Source organism: Narcine bancroftii, chromosome 12, assembly GCF_036971445.1.
Source record: "Narcine bancroftii isolate sNarBan1 chromosome 12, sNarBan1.hap1, whole genome shotgun sequence".
Taxonomy (NCBI): domain Eukaryota; kingdom Metazoa; phylum Chordata; class Chondrichthyes; order Torpediniformes; family Narcinidae; genus Narcine; species Narcine bancroftii.
The window spans coordinates 38,188,325-38,203,848 of NC_091480.1; the positions used below are offsets into that span (position 1 = coordinate 38,188,325).

The 15,524-nt window shown below is 43.2% G+C and overlaps 1 protein-coding gene across 1 annotated transcript in view; it reads right to left on the minus strand.

The window, feature by feature from the left end:
- Positions 1 to 874: 874 nt before the first annotated feature.
- lmf1 (lipase maturation factor 1) overlaps positions 875 to 15,524 on the minus strand; it is an 868,109-nt gene continuing 853,459 nt past the window's right edge. Inside the window, exon 11 of the mRNA XM_069904828.1 lies at positions 875 to 2,150. Coding sequence (XP_069760929.1) covers positions 1,976 to 2,150 — 175 coding nt within the window. The 3' untranslated portion in view covers positions 875 to 1,975. The remainder of the gene's footprint in view (positions 2,151 to 15,524) is intronic.

Below are 15,524 nucleotides of genomic sequence, written 5' to 3' on the forward strand. Positions count from 1 at the left end.
CCTTCTATGCTTGTGTCCTTCTTGATGGTTGCAGAAATGGTTGCAGCACTTGACCAAGACAGAGAAGAGAGGGCAATCCTGCCCAATTCCAGATGATGGGAAAGCTTTCTGTTTCTCATGTGTTCGTTTGCTGCACTGTTGACATGTGTATAGAGTGAATTGATCCAATGCCCAATTCCCTCAACAAAGCCCAATTTGATGAACACATTGCATGTGTGTGATATTCTGTCAAAGGCTTTCTCCTGGTCCAAGCTGAACAGGCAAATGCCCACCTCTGTGTCCCATACACAAGCAATGATATCCCTGAGTGGCATCAGGATGTCAGAGATTAGTACAGGACAGGTTTCATCTGAGTGCATCATCTGATCTGGAGAAGACCTGACAGGATTGGCAATGTGATTGGACAGGATCCACCTTCAATAGTGAAATTTGTCTCCAATTGCTGATGTCTGATGTAATGCTGAGGAGGGGAGAAAGGTATGCCTGGAATTCTGCAGTTGCATTATGTCAGAGATGAGTTAATATGGAAATATTCTCAACATTATGTATTTGAACACACAAAGGACCTAAAATGTGAAATTACTCATGAAATGACCAATTTTATGTTCATCACCACATAAGGAGGCCACTCACTTTTGTGAATGTGCTAGTTCTTTGAACTATCTAATTAGATTTGTTTCTTAACCCTGCAAGATGAAACTTCTACACATTGGTCACCTGGAGAAAGGAAAAATCATGCAAACCATTTCCAAAATTTCTGCTTGCTGCCCCGTTTCTATCAACTTGCTGTACCCAACAATTTCATGGACTCTGGAATTGAAAAGTATTTATTAGAAGAAGAAAAAAAAAGAAATAATGGAAAAAAATAACAGGAGACAAGTGATAAATTTCTTTATTCAGGTTGGAAATGACAAAATCCTTTGGTAAAAAGAGTTGTTTGAACTACAGGAAATTCTTGGACAGGAGCTGGGTTTACAGAGCACATTCACACAGCCTCCAGGAAAGCAGCTCTTTGGCCCATTTTCTTTCAGAAAGATGAATCAATAAATCACTGATAATTGAAACAATTGTATTTGGAAGGAAAAGGTTAAAATTACAACAAACCATTGAATGGAAATGGCCTCCAGACTGGAATCAACATTCTTCTAACTTTATACTTTGTTGAGATACCTTGAAGGCATTTTGGGATCAATCCACAATTTTAATAGCCAAAATGCCCTCCCTATGCAAACTGATTAATTGTGTAATTAAAGGAGCAGGAAAAGCAAAGAGTGGGCTGGGTGTGAGGGCAAGCTTGGATGCAGCAGTTGGGAGAAGAAGGAAATTAAGCCAGGAAATGCCCTTGCCACCATTTGCCTGAGGGCTGTACTTGGCTTGGCGCAGACCAATGGGCCCAGTCTTTCATGACTTGCATAAGAGCTCTGCAGGTTGGAACTGCAAGCAGGAAACTGCTGGGCCAATGGCACAGAGCATCAGGTCTAACTGGGAACCTTGGGAACAAAGTGGAAATGGGACTCCACAGATATAATGATGGAATGCTAAATGATTCGAGGATGTGAACTCCACTGTTGGACAGCACAGATTCTTCCCTATGTGGAAAGAATTTCTTCTCATTGCTTTGTACCTGGATGTATGTAAAAGGAAGTCAAGAAGTGGGGCTGAATTACAAGATGTCCCCAAAAAAAGGGCTGAGAGAAAATTCCATTGTAAGTTGGAAACATTGCAGATAAAGGAATTTGAAAATCTGTTAGTTCATCTGAAAAACATCATAACAATTTTACAAGTGGATCCCATTTTCAATTAAGGTATGTTCCCTGTTAGAACAATAGAGGGAACAATACATGTTGTTGACAATATCAGTCACTTAGATTCAGTCAGGTGAATATTAGTCACTTCAAGACATGAAGAGATATGTTTGTATTCTGAGGTTCTTGCTGGAAACCAATTGCTTTGAATTCTTAAAAGAAACATCGATTCAATGGTTGTCTTGAATGGGCCAATCCCGCTCCTTGAAATACCTCTTCAGCCCTTTCACATTGATAGGTGGGAAATACACACCAATCCGTTTCCGAATCCACCACTTCCCCTGCACTGAGTGGCTGCCACCAAGTTTGCTGAACTTGTAGCGATAGTGCTGTCCCCTTATCCACCTGTTAAAAAAAAGGACTGTGTCATGATGGCTGGCTACCAAGCCAACAAAGTAGTAAAGTAAGACCAACTTTGGCTCTTGACAGGTTGTCTGACCTCTGTTCAACTTGTGTGATGCTTGTTATTACTGGCCATTTTAATAATCCTCTTCCTTTCATTTAATTGTATCTTAAATTTCTCAGAAAACTTTTGGTGCAGCAATAAACACTGTAAGTATTTTAAAATGTTTGTCATTATTGTAATGGATTGTTGCTGACAATTCATCGCAGAGATGACCGTGGATAGAATAGACAAGCAAAGAGTAGAAAAATGGTTAAACAGTAGAAACAAGGAGAATAATGGAAAAATAATCTAAACCAGAATAGTTTATTTCTAACATGTGAAATTTTTAAAAAAAGGAACTATAGATGGTGGAAATGTGAGATACAAACATGACAGAAAGACTCAGCAGATCAGGCAGCGTCTATGGACAATGATATTAAGCTAAAATGGTGACAGAGGAATTGGCTGTGACTGTGTTAATGCATTTAGGATTAACACCAACACGTGAGAGTCACAACCGTCACTTGGGTTATCATTTCATATTAACCAGCTTGGTTACTTAGATATTTGACCAGAACCAATCCCTGAAAATTTAATTCACTTCATATCTCAGGAAGTAAATTGGTGCAAAACCAGAAGCATTAACAAAACCTTATCCAGGTTGGCAGCTGGAAATATCAATTGTTCTTTGGGAATATAAAAAAGAAGAGTCAATGCTTTTATTGTTACATTATAATACATTAAAAATGTAAAATAAATGATACTCCAACTTGTATCTCCTGTAAGGCAAAGAGTCGTTATGACCATTGCCCCTCGCTCCTAACAATAGGAGAAAGAGAAGAAAGAGAGATCCCCTTCTGAGACACTGAGGGTCTGTGATTCGCTTCCAGCGCTCCCACAGCTTTTGCAACTATCCCAGTTTCTTTGAAGTCTGGGAAAACCATGAATATCTGTTGGAAACTCCTTCTCTTAAATCCTCAACTTGCAGCTGTCCAGGTTAATCATTCGCTATTTTGTCATTACTACCATTTCCTCTTCTTCTTTCCGAGTATTACAATGGGTCAAAGAATGCAGAGGATTGGATTGAGCCAACTTTTATTCAATTAGAATAACCCACCGCTCATTTTGTTGATGACCTTGCAATCTTTAATACCACATCAAAAATCTGTCACTCTCAGTTCAGAAATGTTCAACTCACACAAACATCTTACCAACACCCACTAACCTTTAATGGTTCTCCAGTGAACAGTTGTGCTAATTTTCCATCATTGCTCAAGCGAAGAAGTATTTTCTTAGCAAAACTGGACCATTGGTGGCTGAAACGTAGTGAGTCGGTAGGAGTGCGGCCAGTGTAGTAGTTGTATCACCACAAGCATGCTCTGGTTAAATTATACCAAGCTTTGAAACCTTTTGCCTTTTGCAGTTTCCACTGCTTACATCATACAACCAAGCAGAGGCCCTCATTCTTTTAACATAGCTCAGAATTTAAACAGAATAACTACAATGAGAATTCCTAAATTATCATTTAAATAACTTTCTGATATTTTAAGGAACACAGTGCAAGTGTCAGGAGTTACAGAACAAACAAAAATCTGGAGCAATTTTCTTATTTGCTCTAGACTCCCGTGTTACAGGGTTTATTATATTTTATATTATATATTAATATGTCTTTAAAAGAGATAGATTGTGGGGGTTCAGTGTAGGTCACTTCTCAAACAGAATTCAAAACACATTTCACTTAAAATGCAAGAGCTTTGCTGAAAGAGAGACGTCATGTCCACAGTGATTTTACAGAAACTTTGAAGAATGCTATGGAGACTTCACAAGTAGGTGTTAATTGTAAATGGACTATTGTCTTTAAAGCAACAGATGTCCAGATTCACAAACTGATTTTGGTGCCAGCATTCTGTTTGGTTGCAGTTTTCTGTTCTAAGAGGGGTCATGTGGTTTTGCAAGCAGGGAGGGAGATCAGTTCTGCAGTAGCTTTTGGAGGCTGCAACATGGCAAACTGGCAGGCTTGTTGAAAACCCCATTTTGAAGACAGTTGTAAGTTCTGAGTTCAGCCTGTTGAAAAACCCTTACAGTCCTACAAGAGGAAATAGCTGGCTAGAGTGTTTCTCCTGAAATAAGAGAAACAAGAGGAACTCTGTGGTGACCTGGAAGAAGGGATTATCATTTGGAAAACCCATGATGGGGCAAGTTTCTTCAGCAAGACACTGAAGTGGATAATCGGAGGGAATCAGTTTGTGTGTGTCCAATGAGCAACAAATATCTTTCCGAAACCAATAAGAACCTTCCTGAGCAGTAACCATTTACCTTTCAGCACCAGAGCCTGGTGAAAATTCATAAATGTTAAATTCTGTGCACAGTATAAGAATTACCTGATACTGGTGAACTTGGAGAAGTGAGGTGAATGACTGAATTATTAAAGCAAAGAACTTTCCTGAACATATACACATTACATACATATGCGCTTAGAATTAGAAGGGAGTTAAGTTGGGTTAAGTTAAGTTAATAGTAACAAGTTAAAGTTTGATCCTGTTTTTATGTTTAAAGAAAATTAAAAGCAACTTTTATTTAAGTAACCATTTGCCTTGGTGAATTTCTATTGCCGCTGGGTTTTGGGGTTCTCTGGCATCGTAACACTAGCATCTGTAGTCTCTTGTGCCATGCAATTAAACATTAATGTAAAGCATTAACTTGGCACATTGGATCAAATCCTGCACATCATGTTTCAACATGATAGAAAGACTTTGAAGAGCGTGCTGGAAAAATCACTAGAATAAGTCCATAGATAAAAGATGACAATCCTATCTTGCAGAAGGGTTTCAGGCCTGAAAGTCAGTAATGGGATAGTTTAGAAGGCCTAGGATGCTAGGCATCATTAATATGGGGGTTGAGTTCAGGAATTGAGAGGTCATCTTGCAACTCTACAAATCTCTGGTGAGACCACACTTTGTGTTCAGTTCTGGTCACCTCATTACAGGAAGTGGAAGCCAAGGAGAAGGTTCAGAGGAGAATTTCTAGGATATTACCGGAGTTTAGATTCCTCCCAATGCCAATTACAAACAGGCACTTGCAGAGCTAAATTATGTGGTCAGTAAACAAGAGACAGTCCAGGTCAAAGCACTACAAATCTCAGTCGGCGACTTTGGCCTGCATCAAGGAAGCCCTGCTCAGCTACCACCAGCATGTAACCTGTTCTACCAGAGGCTCTTGATCACTGCTACACCAAGATAAGGAAGGCTTCCTTTCCTGAGACCACATTTTGGCAAGTCGGATCACCTAGCTGTGCTCCTTCTGCCTTCATACAGACAGAGCCTAAAAAGAGAGGCTCCAAAGATCAGGACATCAGGAGGTTGAAGAACTGTTACAGGACTTACGAGTACATGGATTGGGTGGTGTTCAAGGACTCAGCTCAGAATCTGAACGATTACACCAGGACTGACACAGACTTTGTTAAAATACCTGTGGATGAGTGCATCTCCATCATATCGTTCAAGGTTTTCTCCAAGCAGGAGCCCTGGATGAACAATGAAATCCAGAACCTGCTGAGAGCCAAACCACAGGCACTCAAGTCTGGAGATCTAGATCAATATAGAAGGAGCAGATATGACCTGTGAAAAGTTAACTCCCGGGCGAAGTGGAGATTCCAGATGAAAATGGAAACAACAAGGGACACTTGACAGCTGTGGCAGGGCCTAAATGCCATAACCTGCTACAAAACCAAATCCAGTGAAGTAGCAGATGGCAAAACTTCGCTCCCAGCGGAACTCAATGTCTTCTATGTCCTATTTGATGACAGTAACAGCGAAGAAGTACCCCTCGGTACACCCTTGTTTTCTGATAATCCCATCCTTTCTGTATCTGAGGATGACGTGTATGCCGCCTTCAGGAGAGTGAATCCAAGGAAAGCATGTGGCCCAGATGGAGTACCAGGCCGAGTATTAAAAAGCTGTGCTGACCAACTTAAAATGTATTCATGGATATCTCCAACATCTTACTCCAGCAAGGAGGGGGACCCACCTGTTTCAAACAGGCATTAATCATACCAGTGCTGGGGGGGGGGGGGGGTGGGCGGTGGCATGATGGTGTGAGCGTGGGACATGGGAAAGTGCCTTCCTTGGGAGAACTAATTAATAACTGAACAAAAAAAGTTAAAAATATTTTCCTTAGTTAAAAGTTATTGTGAATCTTGCTTGCAGTTTTAACTATGACTCCAAGAAAGGGACTAGAAAATGGTTCTAAAAGAAGTTGCAAGATTTGGAAAAAATGGGCCTACCTCAATGTCAGAGCCTTGGCCTGAATTTTTTCCTCCTCCATGGGTGATGAGAGCAATGAGAGCAACGGCAACAAGAGTTCAGATGACTCCAGTGCCATCTCTCCGGGAAGCCAAAGAAGATGGCACTGGCATCCGAAGACAAGAGGCAGAGGCGAGTTATAAATTTTTTGAATTTAATATAATGGCAAATTTTATGTTAATGGGCTTCATAATATGAGAAAAAGGAAGAGAGTGTTAGCTTATCTGAAGAAAATTAGAGTTGATATTGCTTTTATGCAGGAAATTTATTTGAGAAAGAACATCAAAAAGTGAAAAGAGATTGGTTGGACATGTGGTAGCTTCTACTTTTAACTCTAAAGTGAAGAGTGCAGCAATTTTATTAAAAAAAAGTTACTTATTAAAATTTATAAAGTGATTATTGACCCTGTGGGAAGATTTGTATTGGTAAATTGTCAAATTCTGAAGATTAGTCTTTGATGAATATTTATGCACCAAATATAGTCTATTTGGTCTATTAAAGATACATTTATGCATTTAGCTGAGAATCATTAGAAAATATTGGTAGGAGTGGATTTTAATTGTTGTTTGGATGCAGTTTTTGATAAAACTGCCAAATCAGTTATTCAAACGAAAGCAGCTAAGTCAATTTTGAATGTTATGAAAGGTGTGAATTTAATAGATATTTGGAGGAGATTAAACCCTAATGAAAGGGATTATTCTTTTTATTCACATAGATTTGATTCTTATTCTAGGATAGATTTATTTTTAATTTCAGCACAATGGCAAGGAAGCTTTAAGCTGAACTTATTCTAAGATCAAGGGAATTAAAGTGAATCAAGAAGAATATAAAATTAATTTATTAGCTGATGATGTTTTGGTTTATTTAACTGATCTTAAATAAATATTGAGAAAATATGGCTTTGGGGTAAAAGGTGAAAGGTTTAAAGGGAACATTGGGTGGGGTCTTCACTCAGAGTGCGGTGGGAGTTTTGAATGAGCTGCCGTCTTATGTGGTGAATGCGGGCTCACTCTTAAAACTTAAGATTGGATAGATACATAGGTGGGAGTGGCCTGGAGGGACTAGAGGAATGATTTTTATTGGCACAGACTGGAAGGGCTGAATGGCCTGTTTTCTATGCTGTAGTTTTCTATGGTTTCTAAACCGCCAAAAGCCTGCTCCCTCCGACACTCAATAGAAAGAATATGGGGGAAACTATCCAGCTCCGGAGGTTTTGATGCCCTGTTTTGGGGGAAGCTGGGAGGTAATGGACCCCAACCAACTTTGCCCCACATTATTGACAACTATACGTCCAGTGACCTTTGGTAGGGTGAGTGGCTAAAGGGCTTGTTTATCACTGTGCACAATTTAGCCCATAGAATGTCCCGACTCTCGGAGTGAGTTCCAAATCGGCGAGCAGAGCTAAGGAATGTTTGTAGAGACAGCACAACCAGCACTAGTTTGATTGGCCGGTGGGAATGCAAGCAGAAGGGGATCCAAGCACAACAATGACTGCAGTTGAAGGTCTAGCAAATATGAGTGCTTCTTGGGCACTAAATTATACACCCTGAATATCCAGCTGGCGGCCCCTGGCTCTCCATGGGATGATATAGCTCCTGCTGTTTGAGCTACCATACACCTCGAAATTCTGAGGGAGCAGCCAGTTGAATGGAGACACTGGCCAATGAGATAGTTGTGACACTGCACAAGGAGTAATCGGATGGCCCTGGATGGCCTGCTCACAGACAAGGAGTTACCAGCTATGCCTGCCTATTTGAGGGCTTTGTGGAGCAATCAATGCTGCAAGCCACTTTGACTAGGCCCCTTGACTCTTCCTCCGCTTCACTGATGACTACAGCGGGGCTGCCTCATGCACCCATGATGAGCTTGTCAACTTCATTCACTTCGCTGCCAACTTCCACTCCAATCTCAAATTCACCTGGTCCATCACTGGCAACACTCTCTCCTTTCTTAATCGCCCTATCTCAATCTCAGCAGACAAGCTTTCGACTGACATATTTTACAAACCCACCAAATCCTACAACTACCTCAAACTCACTTCCTCACACTCAGTCCCCTGCAAGGATTCTATTCCCTTGCTATTTCTCTATCTCTGCTGCATGTGTTCCCAAGATGAGATCTTCCACTCCAGATCATCTGAAATCTCTGCCTTCTTCCACAAACATGGCTTCCTCTCCACCACCATCTTCCCCTCACCCGCATCTCCTCCATCTCCCGCTCATCTGCCCTGGCCCCCTCTGCCCCAGGTGTAACAAACACAGGATTCCCCTTGTCCTTAACTTCCAAGCCCCAGCCTCCAAATCTAACACAATTTCTATAATTCTCCCACCTCCAACAGGATCCCACTACCAGATCCATCTTCCCCTCTCCGCCTTCTGTTGGGACTGCTCCCTTCGTGAATCCCTCGTCCACTCATCCTTCCCCACCAATAGCCTCCCTGGCACCTTCCCCTGTTGCTGCAGGAAGAGCCACACTTGCACCCACACGTCCTCCCTCACCACCATTCTTGGCCCCAAAAAGTCCTTTCAAGTGAAGAAGCACCACTTGTGAATCTGCAGGAGTCACCTACTGCATCCGGTGCTCCTTTTGTGACCTTCTCTACACAGGAGAGACAAGGTGCAGACTGGGAGATCATTTCGCTGAACACTTTCGCTCTGCTGCATCACTGACAGAGATCTCCCACTGGCCAACCATTTCAATTCCACACCCCATTCCCATGCTCATGTGTCTGTCCATGGCCTCGTGTACTATCCCATTAAGACCACCCATAAATCGGAGGAACAACACTTGATTTTCCTTCTGGGCACTCTCCAACCGGATGGCATTAATATCGATTTCTCTGGTTTCTGCTAACTTATTCTCTGCTCTCCCTCCCTTCCCTTTCCCTTGTCTTCTTTCCTCCAGTTCTCCACCCCCTTCCCTCTCCATTCACAAATCCATCCCTCCTCTCCTGCTTGAGAGTGTGCTGTCCCTCTCTTATCCACCTGTTACCTCCTGCCTTTGGGACCATGCTCCTCCCCCTGCCCCCACCATTTTGTTCGGGCGCCCGCCAACATTTTTCCATACCTTGATGAAGAGCTCAAGTCCGAAACATTGATTGTGTATCATTTATCTTTGTTAGATAATGTACACTGTTTGACTGCTGAGTTTCACCAGCATTGTGCTTTTGCCCTTCTTTGACTTGGATAACCTCCCCAAAGTATGGTGAACAGAACAGGGTCTAAAACCTCAACTGTGACCAAACAAGTATCTACCAAACTTCAACATAACCTCTCTGATTTTGCACATTATTTAGCTCTGGTTATAAATCGCACAATCCAATTTGCTTTACCAACCACACGCTCAGATTCCCCTCGTCCTCACCTACCACCCCACCAGCCTTCGCATCCGACATGTTATCCACCAGAATTTCCAGCACTTATTACAGGACCCTGCCACCAGACACATTTTTCCTTCTCCTCCCCTCTCAGCCTTCGGTAGCGACCACTCCCTCCGTTACATCCACACCTCCTCCCTCACCATGGTCCGAGGTTCCAAACAGACCTTTCAGCTGAAGCAACACTTCTACATCGAAGAGAGTGGTTGCAGATTAGGAGATCGCTTCGCCCAGTGTAGAGCTCGTCGAAAGAACCAAAGACTTGTTGATCCAAACCAAGGCTTTTATTAGCAAAAGATCGGAGCTCTTCACAGGTGGCCGACCAGTCCGGAATGATCCGACCTGGCTAGGGACACAACCCTTTAAGGCCCAGACAATAGGTGTGGCTTAGCTCTCAGCCAATCGCTGTAGTTAAAGGCTTTGAAGGCTGTAGCTGACTGTGGGTCGATATCAAGTTTTTCTGGCCGAGTTAAACGCTCCATCCCTTTCAAAAAAAAATTCTTTTTGCTAATAAAATTGTAGAGCTCGTCGAAAGAACCAAAGACTTGTTGATCCAAACCAAGGCTTTTATTAGCAAAAGACCGGAGCTCTTCACAGGTGGCCGACCAGTCCGGAATGATCCGACCTGTATCCGTCCAGATACAGTAACTATATACACTATGTACATTGGTGATAGATCTGTACTATCACACCCAGCACCTCCTCTCCATCTGTGACAAAAGTGACCTCCCTGTAGCCAACCATTTCAATTTTGAGTAACACTCTCAAGCTCACATGTCTGTCATGGCCTTTCACTCTACCCCACCCTGACCACCCACACATTGAAGGAACAATACCCCATTTTTCGTCTGGGCACTTTCCAACCCCAGGGCATGAACATTGAGTTCATTGCATTCCACTAATCTGCTTGTTTCCCCCCCACCCCCCAACTAGTTATTCCAGTTCCTGCTCCCTTTCTCTCTCTGCCTAGCCCCTTTGAACTCTGTTCACATTGACATTTTGCCAGTGTGTATCACCGCAACCTTCTCTACATTGTGCTTCATCAACCCTTCTACGCACATCCTGCCAACTCATGCTCCTGTAGCTTTGTGTGCACGTCTTGACCTGCATCTTAATGTCTAAGTTATTAACATATATCAAGAGAAACAGTGGTTACAGAACCAATCCCTGGGAAATAACTCTCATCTACCATCTTCAAGATGAACAACAAAGGCACGGTTGGTGTGACGGTTAGTGCAATGCCTTCACAGCGCCAGCAATCGGGACCGGGGTTCATATCTTTCGCTGTCTGAAGGAGTTTATACATTCTCCACGTGTCTGTGGGTTTTCCCCAGGGGCTCCGGTTTCCTTCTACTGTTCGAAATGTACTGGGGACATAGGTTAATTGGGTATAAATTGGATGGCATGGACTCATGGACTTTAGCGGAGAAGACTGTTAAACTCATCAAATTCTTCCACCAAATTAGTCAATAATGATTTGCTTTTACAGGTTTTTTTGACACATACAGCATGGTAACAGGCCCTTCAGGCTCAAGAGCCAATATAAATATAACCATATAACAATTACAATACGGAAATAGGCCATCTCGGCCCCTCTTGTCTGCACCGATTTAAATGATCTCCTCTAGTCCCACATACCTGCTCCCTGTACATAACCCTCCAATCCCTTCACATCCATGCATTTATCCAACCTTCTTTTAAATGACAAAATTGACCTTGCTGCAACCACCCCTTCCGGAAGGTCATTGCACTCAGCCACCACTCTCTGAGTGAAGAAGGTCCCTCTCATGTTACTTCTAAACTTTTGCCTCCTAACCCTTAACTTATGACCCCTCGTTCCAATCTCACCGACCTTCAAGGGGAAGAGTCTACTTACATCTATTCTATCTATTCCCCTCATAATTTTAAATACCTCTATCAAATCCCCCCAAATACATCGTATTGGTCTACAGCTCCCATACGTTTTGAATGGTGGTTGGAAACTGGAGACTCCGGGAAAACCCACGCAGAACATGCAAACTCCTTGCAGGTAGTGCTGGATTCGAACCTGGGTCACTGGTACTATAATCGTGTCGCCCAAATCTGTGCCAGATCATTTAGGTTTCTCCCTGTTTCATGGCCAAGCTGAACATTACTGAATGGATTTAAATTACAAACACTACTACTTTCTGATATTGTAGCCAAGTTCCATGAAGCAGAAAAACCTTTCACACGTATCTAATTCAATTGCTAATGACGGTTACTTTATCAGCAATCCTCAGATTCTGAAAATTAGAATTGCAGCTTTTGTTATTAAGCACCTCAATCATTTTCAGATTTCAGATTCAGATTGATTGTCAGAGTACGTACATGACATCACATACAACCCTGAGGTTCCTTATCCTGCAGGTGAGGCAGAAAAACTACTAATTAGTGGAGGACCATCGCCTTCCCAAGATCATGTTATATGGCGAGCTCTCCACTGGCCACCGTGACAGAGGTGCACCAAAGAAAAGGTACAAGGACTGCCTAAAGAAATCTCTTGGTGCCTGCCACATTGACCACCGCCAGTGGGCTGATATCGCCTCAAACCGTGCATCTTGGCGCCTCACAGTTTGGCGGGCAGCAACCTCCTTTGAAGAAGACCGCAGAGCCCACCTCACTGACAAAAGGCAAAGGAGGAAAAACCCAACACCCAACCCCAACCCACCAATTTTCCCCTGCAACAGCTGCAACCGTGTCTGCCTGTCCCGCATCGGACTTGTCAGCCAAAAACGAGCCTGCAGCTGACGTGGACATTTACCCCCTCCATAAATCTTCGTCCGCGAAGCCAAGCATAAACATGTAAACAAACAAAGAACTGTAAACAAACTGACTGTGCAAAACAGAGAGAACAAAAAGAAAATAAACAACGTGCACAAGTAAGAGTCCTTAAATGAGTCTGATTGAGTTTGTTGTTGAGGAGCCTGATGGTGGAGGGGAGCAGCTGTTCATGAACCTGGTGGTGAGAGTTTGTGGCACCGATACCTCTTTCCTAATGACAGTAGCAAGAACAGAACGTGTGCTGGGTGGGGGGGTTGGTGAGGGTCTTTGATGATTACTGCTGCTCTCTGACGGAAGCATTCCTTGTGGATGTACTCAATAGTGGGGAGTGTTTTGCCTGTGATGTCCTGGGCTGTGTCATGACCTTTTCGAGGGCTTTATGCTCAGAGGTATTGGTGTTTCCATACCAGACTGTGATGCAGCCAGTCAGCACAATTTCCACCAAACATCTGTAGAAATTTGACAGGATTTCTGATGTCAAATTAAACCTCTACAAACTCCAGAGGAAGTAGAGGCACTGACGTGCTTTCTTCACGATGCCATTGGTGTGTTGGGTCCAGGAAAGATCCTCCAAGATAGCGACTCCCAAGAATTTAAATTTGCTTACCCTCTTCACCTCTGATCCCCCAGTGATCACTGGATTGTATACCTCTGGCTTTCCTTTCCTGAAGTCAACAATCAGCTACTTAGTTTTGGTGACATTGAATGCAAGGTTGTTGCTGGTGCACCATTCAACCAAGCTTTCAATCTCCATCCTGTACGCTGACTCATCCCCTTCCTTTATACAACTCACTACCGTGGTAAAATTGCCTAATTTGTTGTTGTCCTACCGAGCTACACAGTCGTAACTGTAAAGTGAGTACAGCAGGGGGTTAAGAACCCAGCCCTGTGGTGCTCTGGTACTAATGGAGAATTTTCAGTTATGTCTCACTGTGATCAATGGTCCAGGATGGCAAGTTAAAAGCAGATAAGACAGATAAGACTGTTGCAAAATTTCTTGATTCGGATGATGAAGTGCGGTTCCTCCAATTTACGGGTGGTCTCAATCTGGCACTGAATCTGCATCCGGAGGCTTTAATTGTATAAATACCATGAGCAAAGAAGACTGCACCTTTTAATATTTTCTTTAATAATGTAATTTTTGTTCAAGAGGATTTTGAAAGTCTGGAATTTTTGTGTTTCTTATCATGGTGAAACTAGTTACGCTTAATGAACATGGGCAAATGCCAAGTTAATCTTGACTGTGCCTTAAATAATTTCTGCAGCACACCTGGCTTGGCATGTGTATGTTTATCTGATGCACACCGCCTTAGAATACCCCTTATTAGTATTCCAATCAGTATAAATGTATACTGTATTTCTCCTTCATTACAAAGTGGCAGAAGGTCGAGTTTGAGTCGCTGTAACTGCTGGAACGGCAGACTGATGGCACTCAATTCAATTTCAACTTCAACTACAGGCTCAGAAATGAGAAGATCTTTTAGATTTTTGTTTGCAGGATTTGATAGGTACCAAACACTGCTCTAGTGCTCATCTCATGCGCCATGAAACCCTCTGTGAAACTTTAGTGTTGCATCTGCATTCACATCATTAATTCTGACCTTCTGAGCAAACATTTAAAAACAGAGCAAACCTGCTGGGATTTTCTAACAACCTGAGCTTCACAATCACCCTCACTGATGTCATTTATTTATATTTCCAGAGGCACTGGAGCAAATTCAAATTTCAGATCTATGGTGATAACAAAGGATTTGAGCACAGTGGAAATTGAATAAGTAGCTAAATGAATTAAATTTCTATTCTTTGGATTTTCGAAGTATGAGAGCCAATTTCATTGAAATTTATATAACCCAGAGGGGGCATGACAGGGTAGATGCCAAGAAGGACAACATGGCTAGTGTGGTGGTTAGTGCAACGCCATTACAGCACCAGCAACTTGGGTTTGAATCTGTCACTATCTGAAAAGATGCTGTTTATTCTCCCCATGTCCATGTGGGTTTCTGCTGGGTGCTCCAGTTTCCTCCCACATTCTAAACATGTGGGGTTGGTGGGTTAATTGGTCACAAATGTAATTGGGTGACATGGGCTCGTGAGCCAGAAGGGCCTGTTGCTGTGCTGTAACTTTAACTTATCTACAAATGATAAATTATGTTCCTGTTAGTGAGAGAATCTTGAATAAGGGAAATTATGAAGTATGAAGACCGTGGTGCTGCTGGAGCCGCTGGTGAGGACTACGGGGACCGAGGGAGCGGAGATGCAGTGTTCCCGCAGGGTCCAGCTGCCCATTTCACTGCTGTCGGCTCCTCACGGTCTTTGAACAGCCTGCGGGTCTGCGCTCAAGATGACGGCGCCTATTAATTGGCAGCGGCCATGAGGGGCTGTAGGCTCCAGGGAAGCGGAGGACTGGAGCAGGGAACCAGAAGATGGGAAGATCACACGCTGTCTGAGAGGGAGAAGCAGAGGAGACGACCCGCAGGGATGATGACCATGGCGGCGAGCCTTAAGGGGGCTTTGTGGCTGAAGGACGGTGGGCTGCCAGCAACTCGAGGCAAGGAACCCATGGAAGCAGTGGGCTGCTGTTGGAAGACTCACGCCGGGCTGCAGACTGTTGGAAACTGGCTCAATCTAGCTGGAGAGGTACCAGGTATTGGTACCTGGATACGAGGAGGTACCGAGGAAGCAGGAGGGTCCCTGACTGTGTCGGAGGTACCGATCTGGTGTTCGGGTTCCCAATGATTTGAACTGGACTGTGTGTGGTTGCAGGGGCTGCGGAAGCACTGGAGGCAAATCTACAGACACTCAGTGACTCTGGGGGGACTCTCTTTTGCGCTTCTCTATCTCTTGACTGTAAGTCT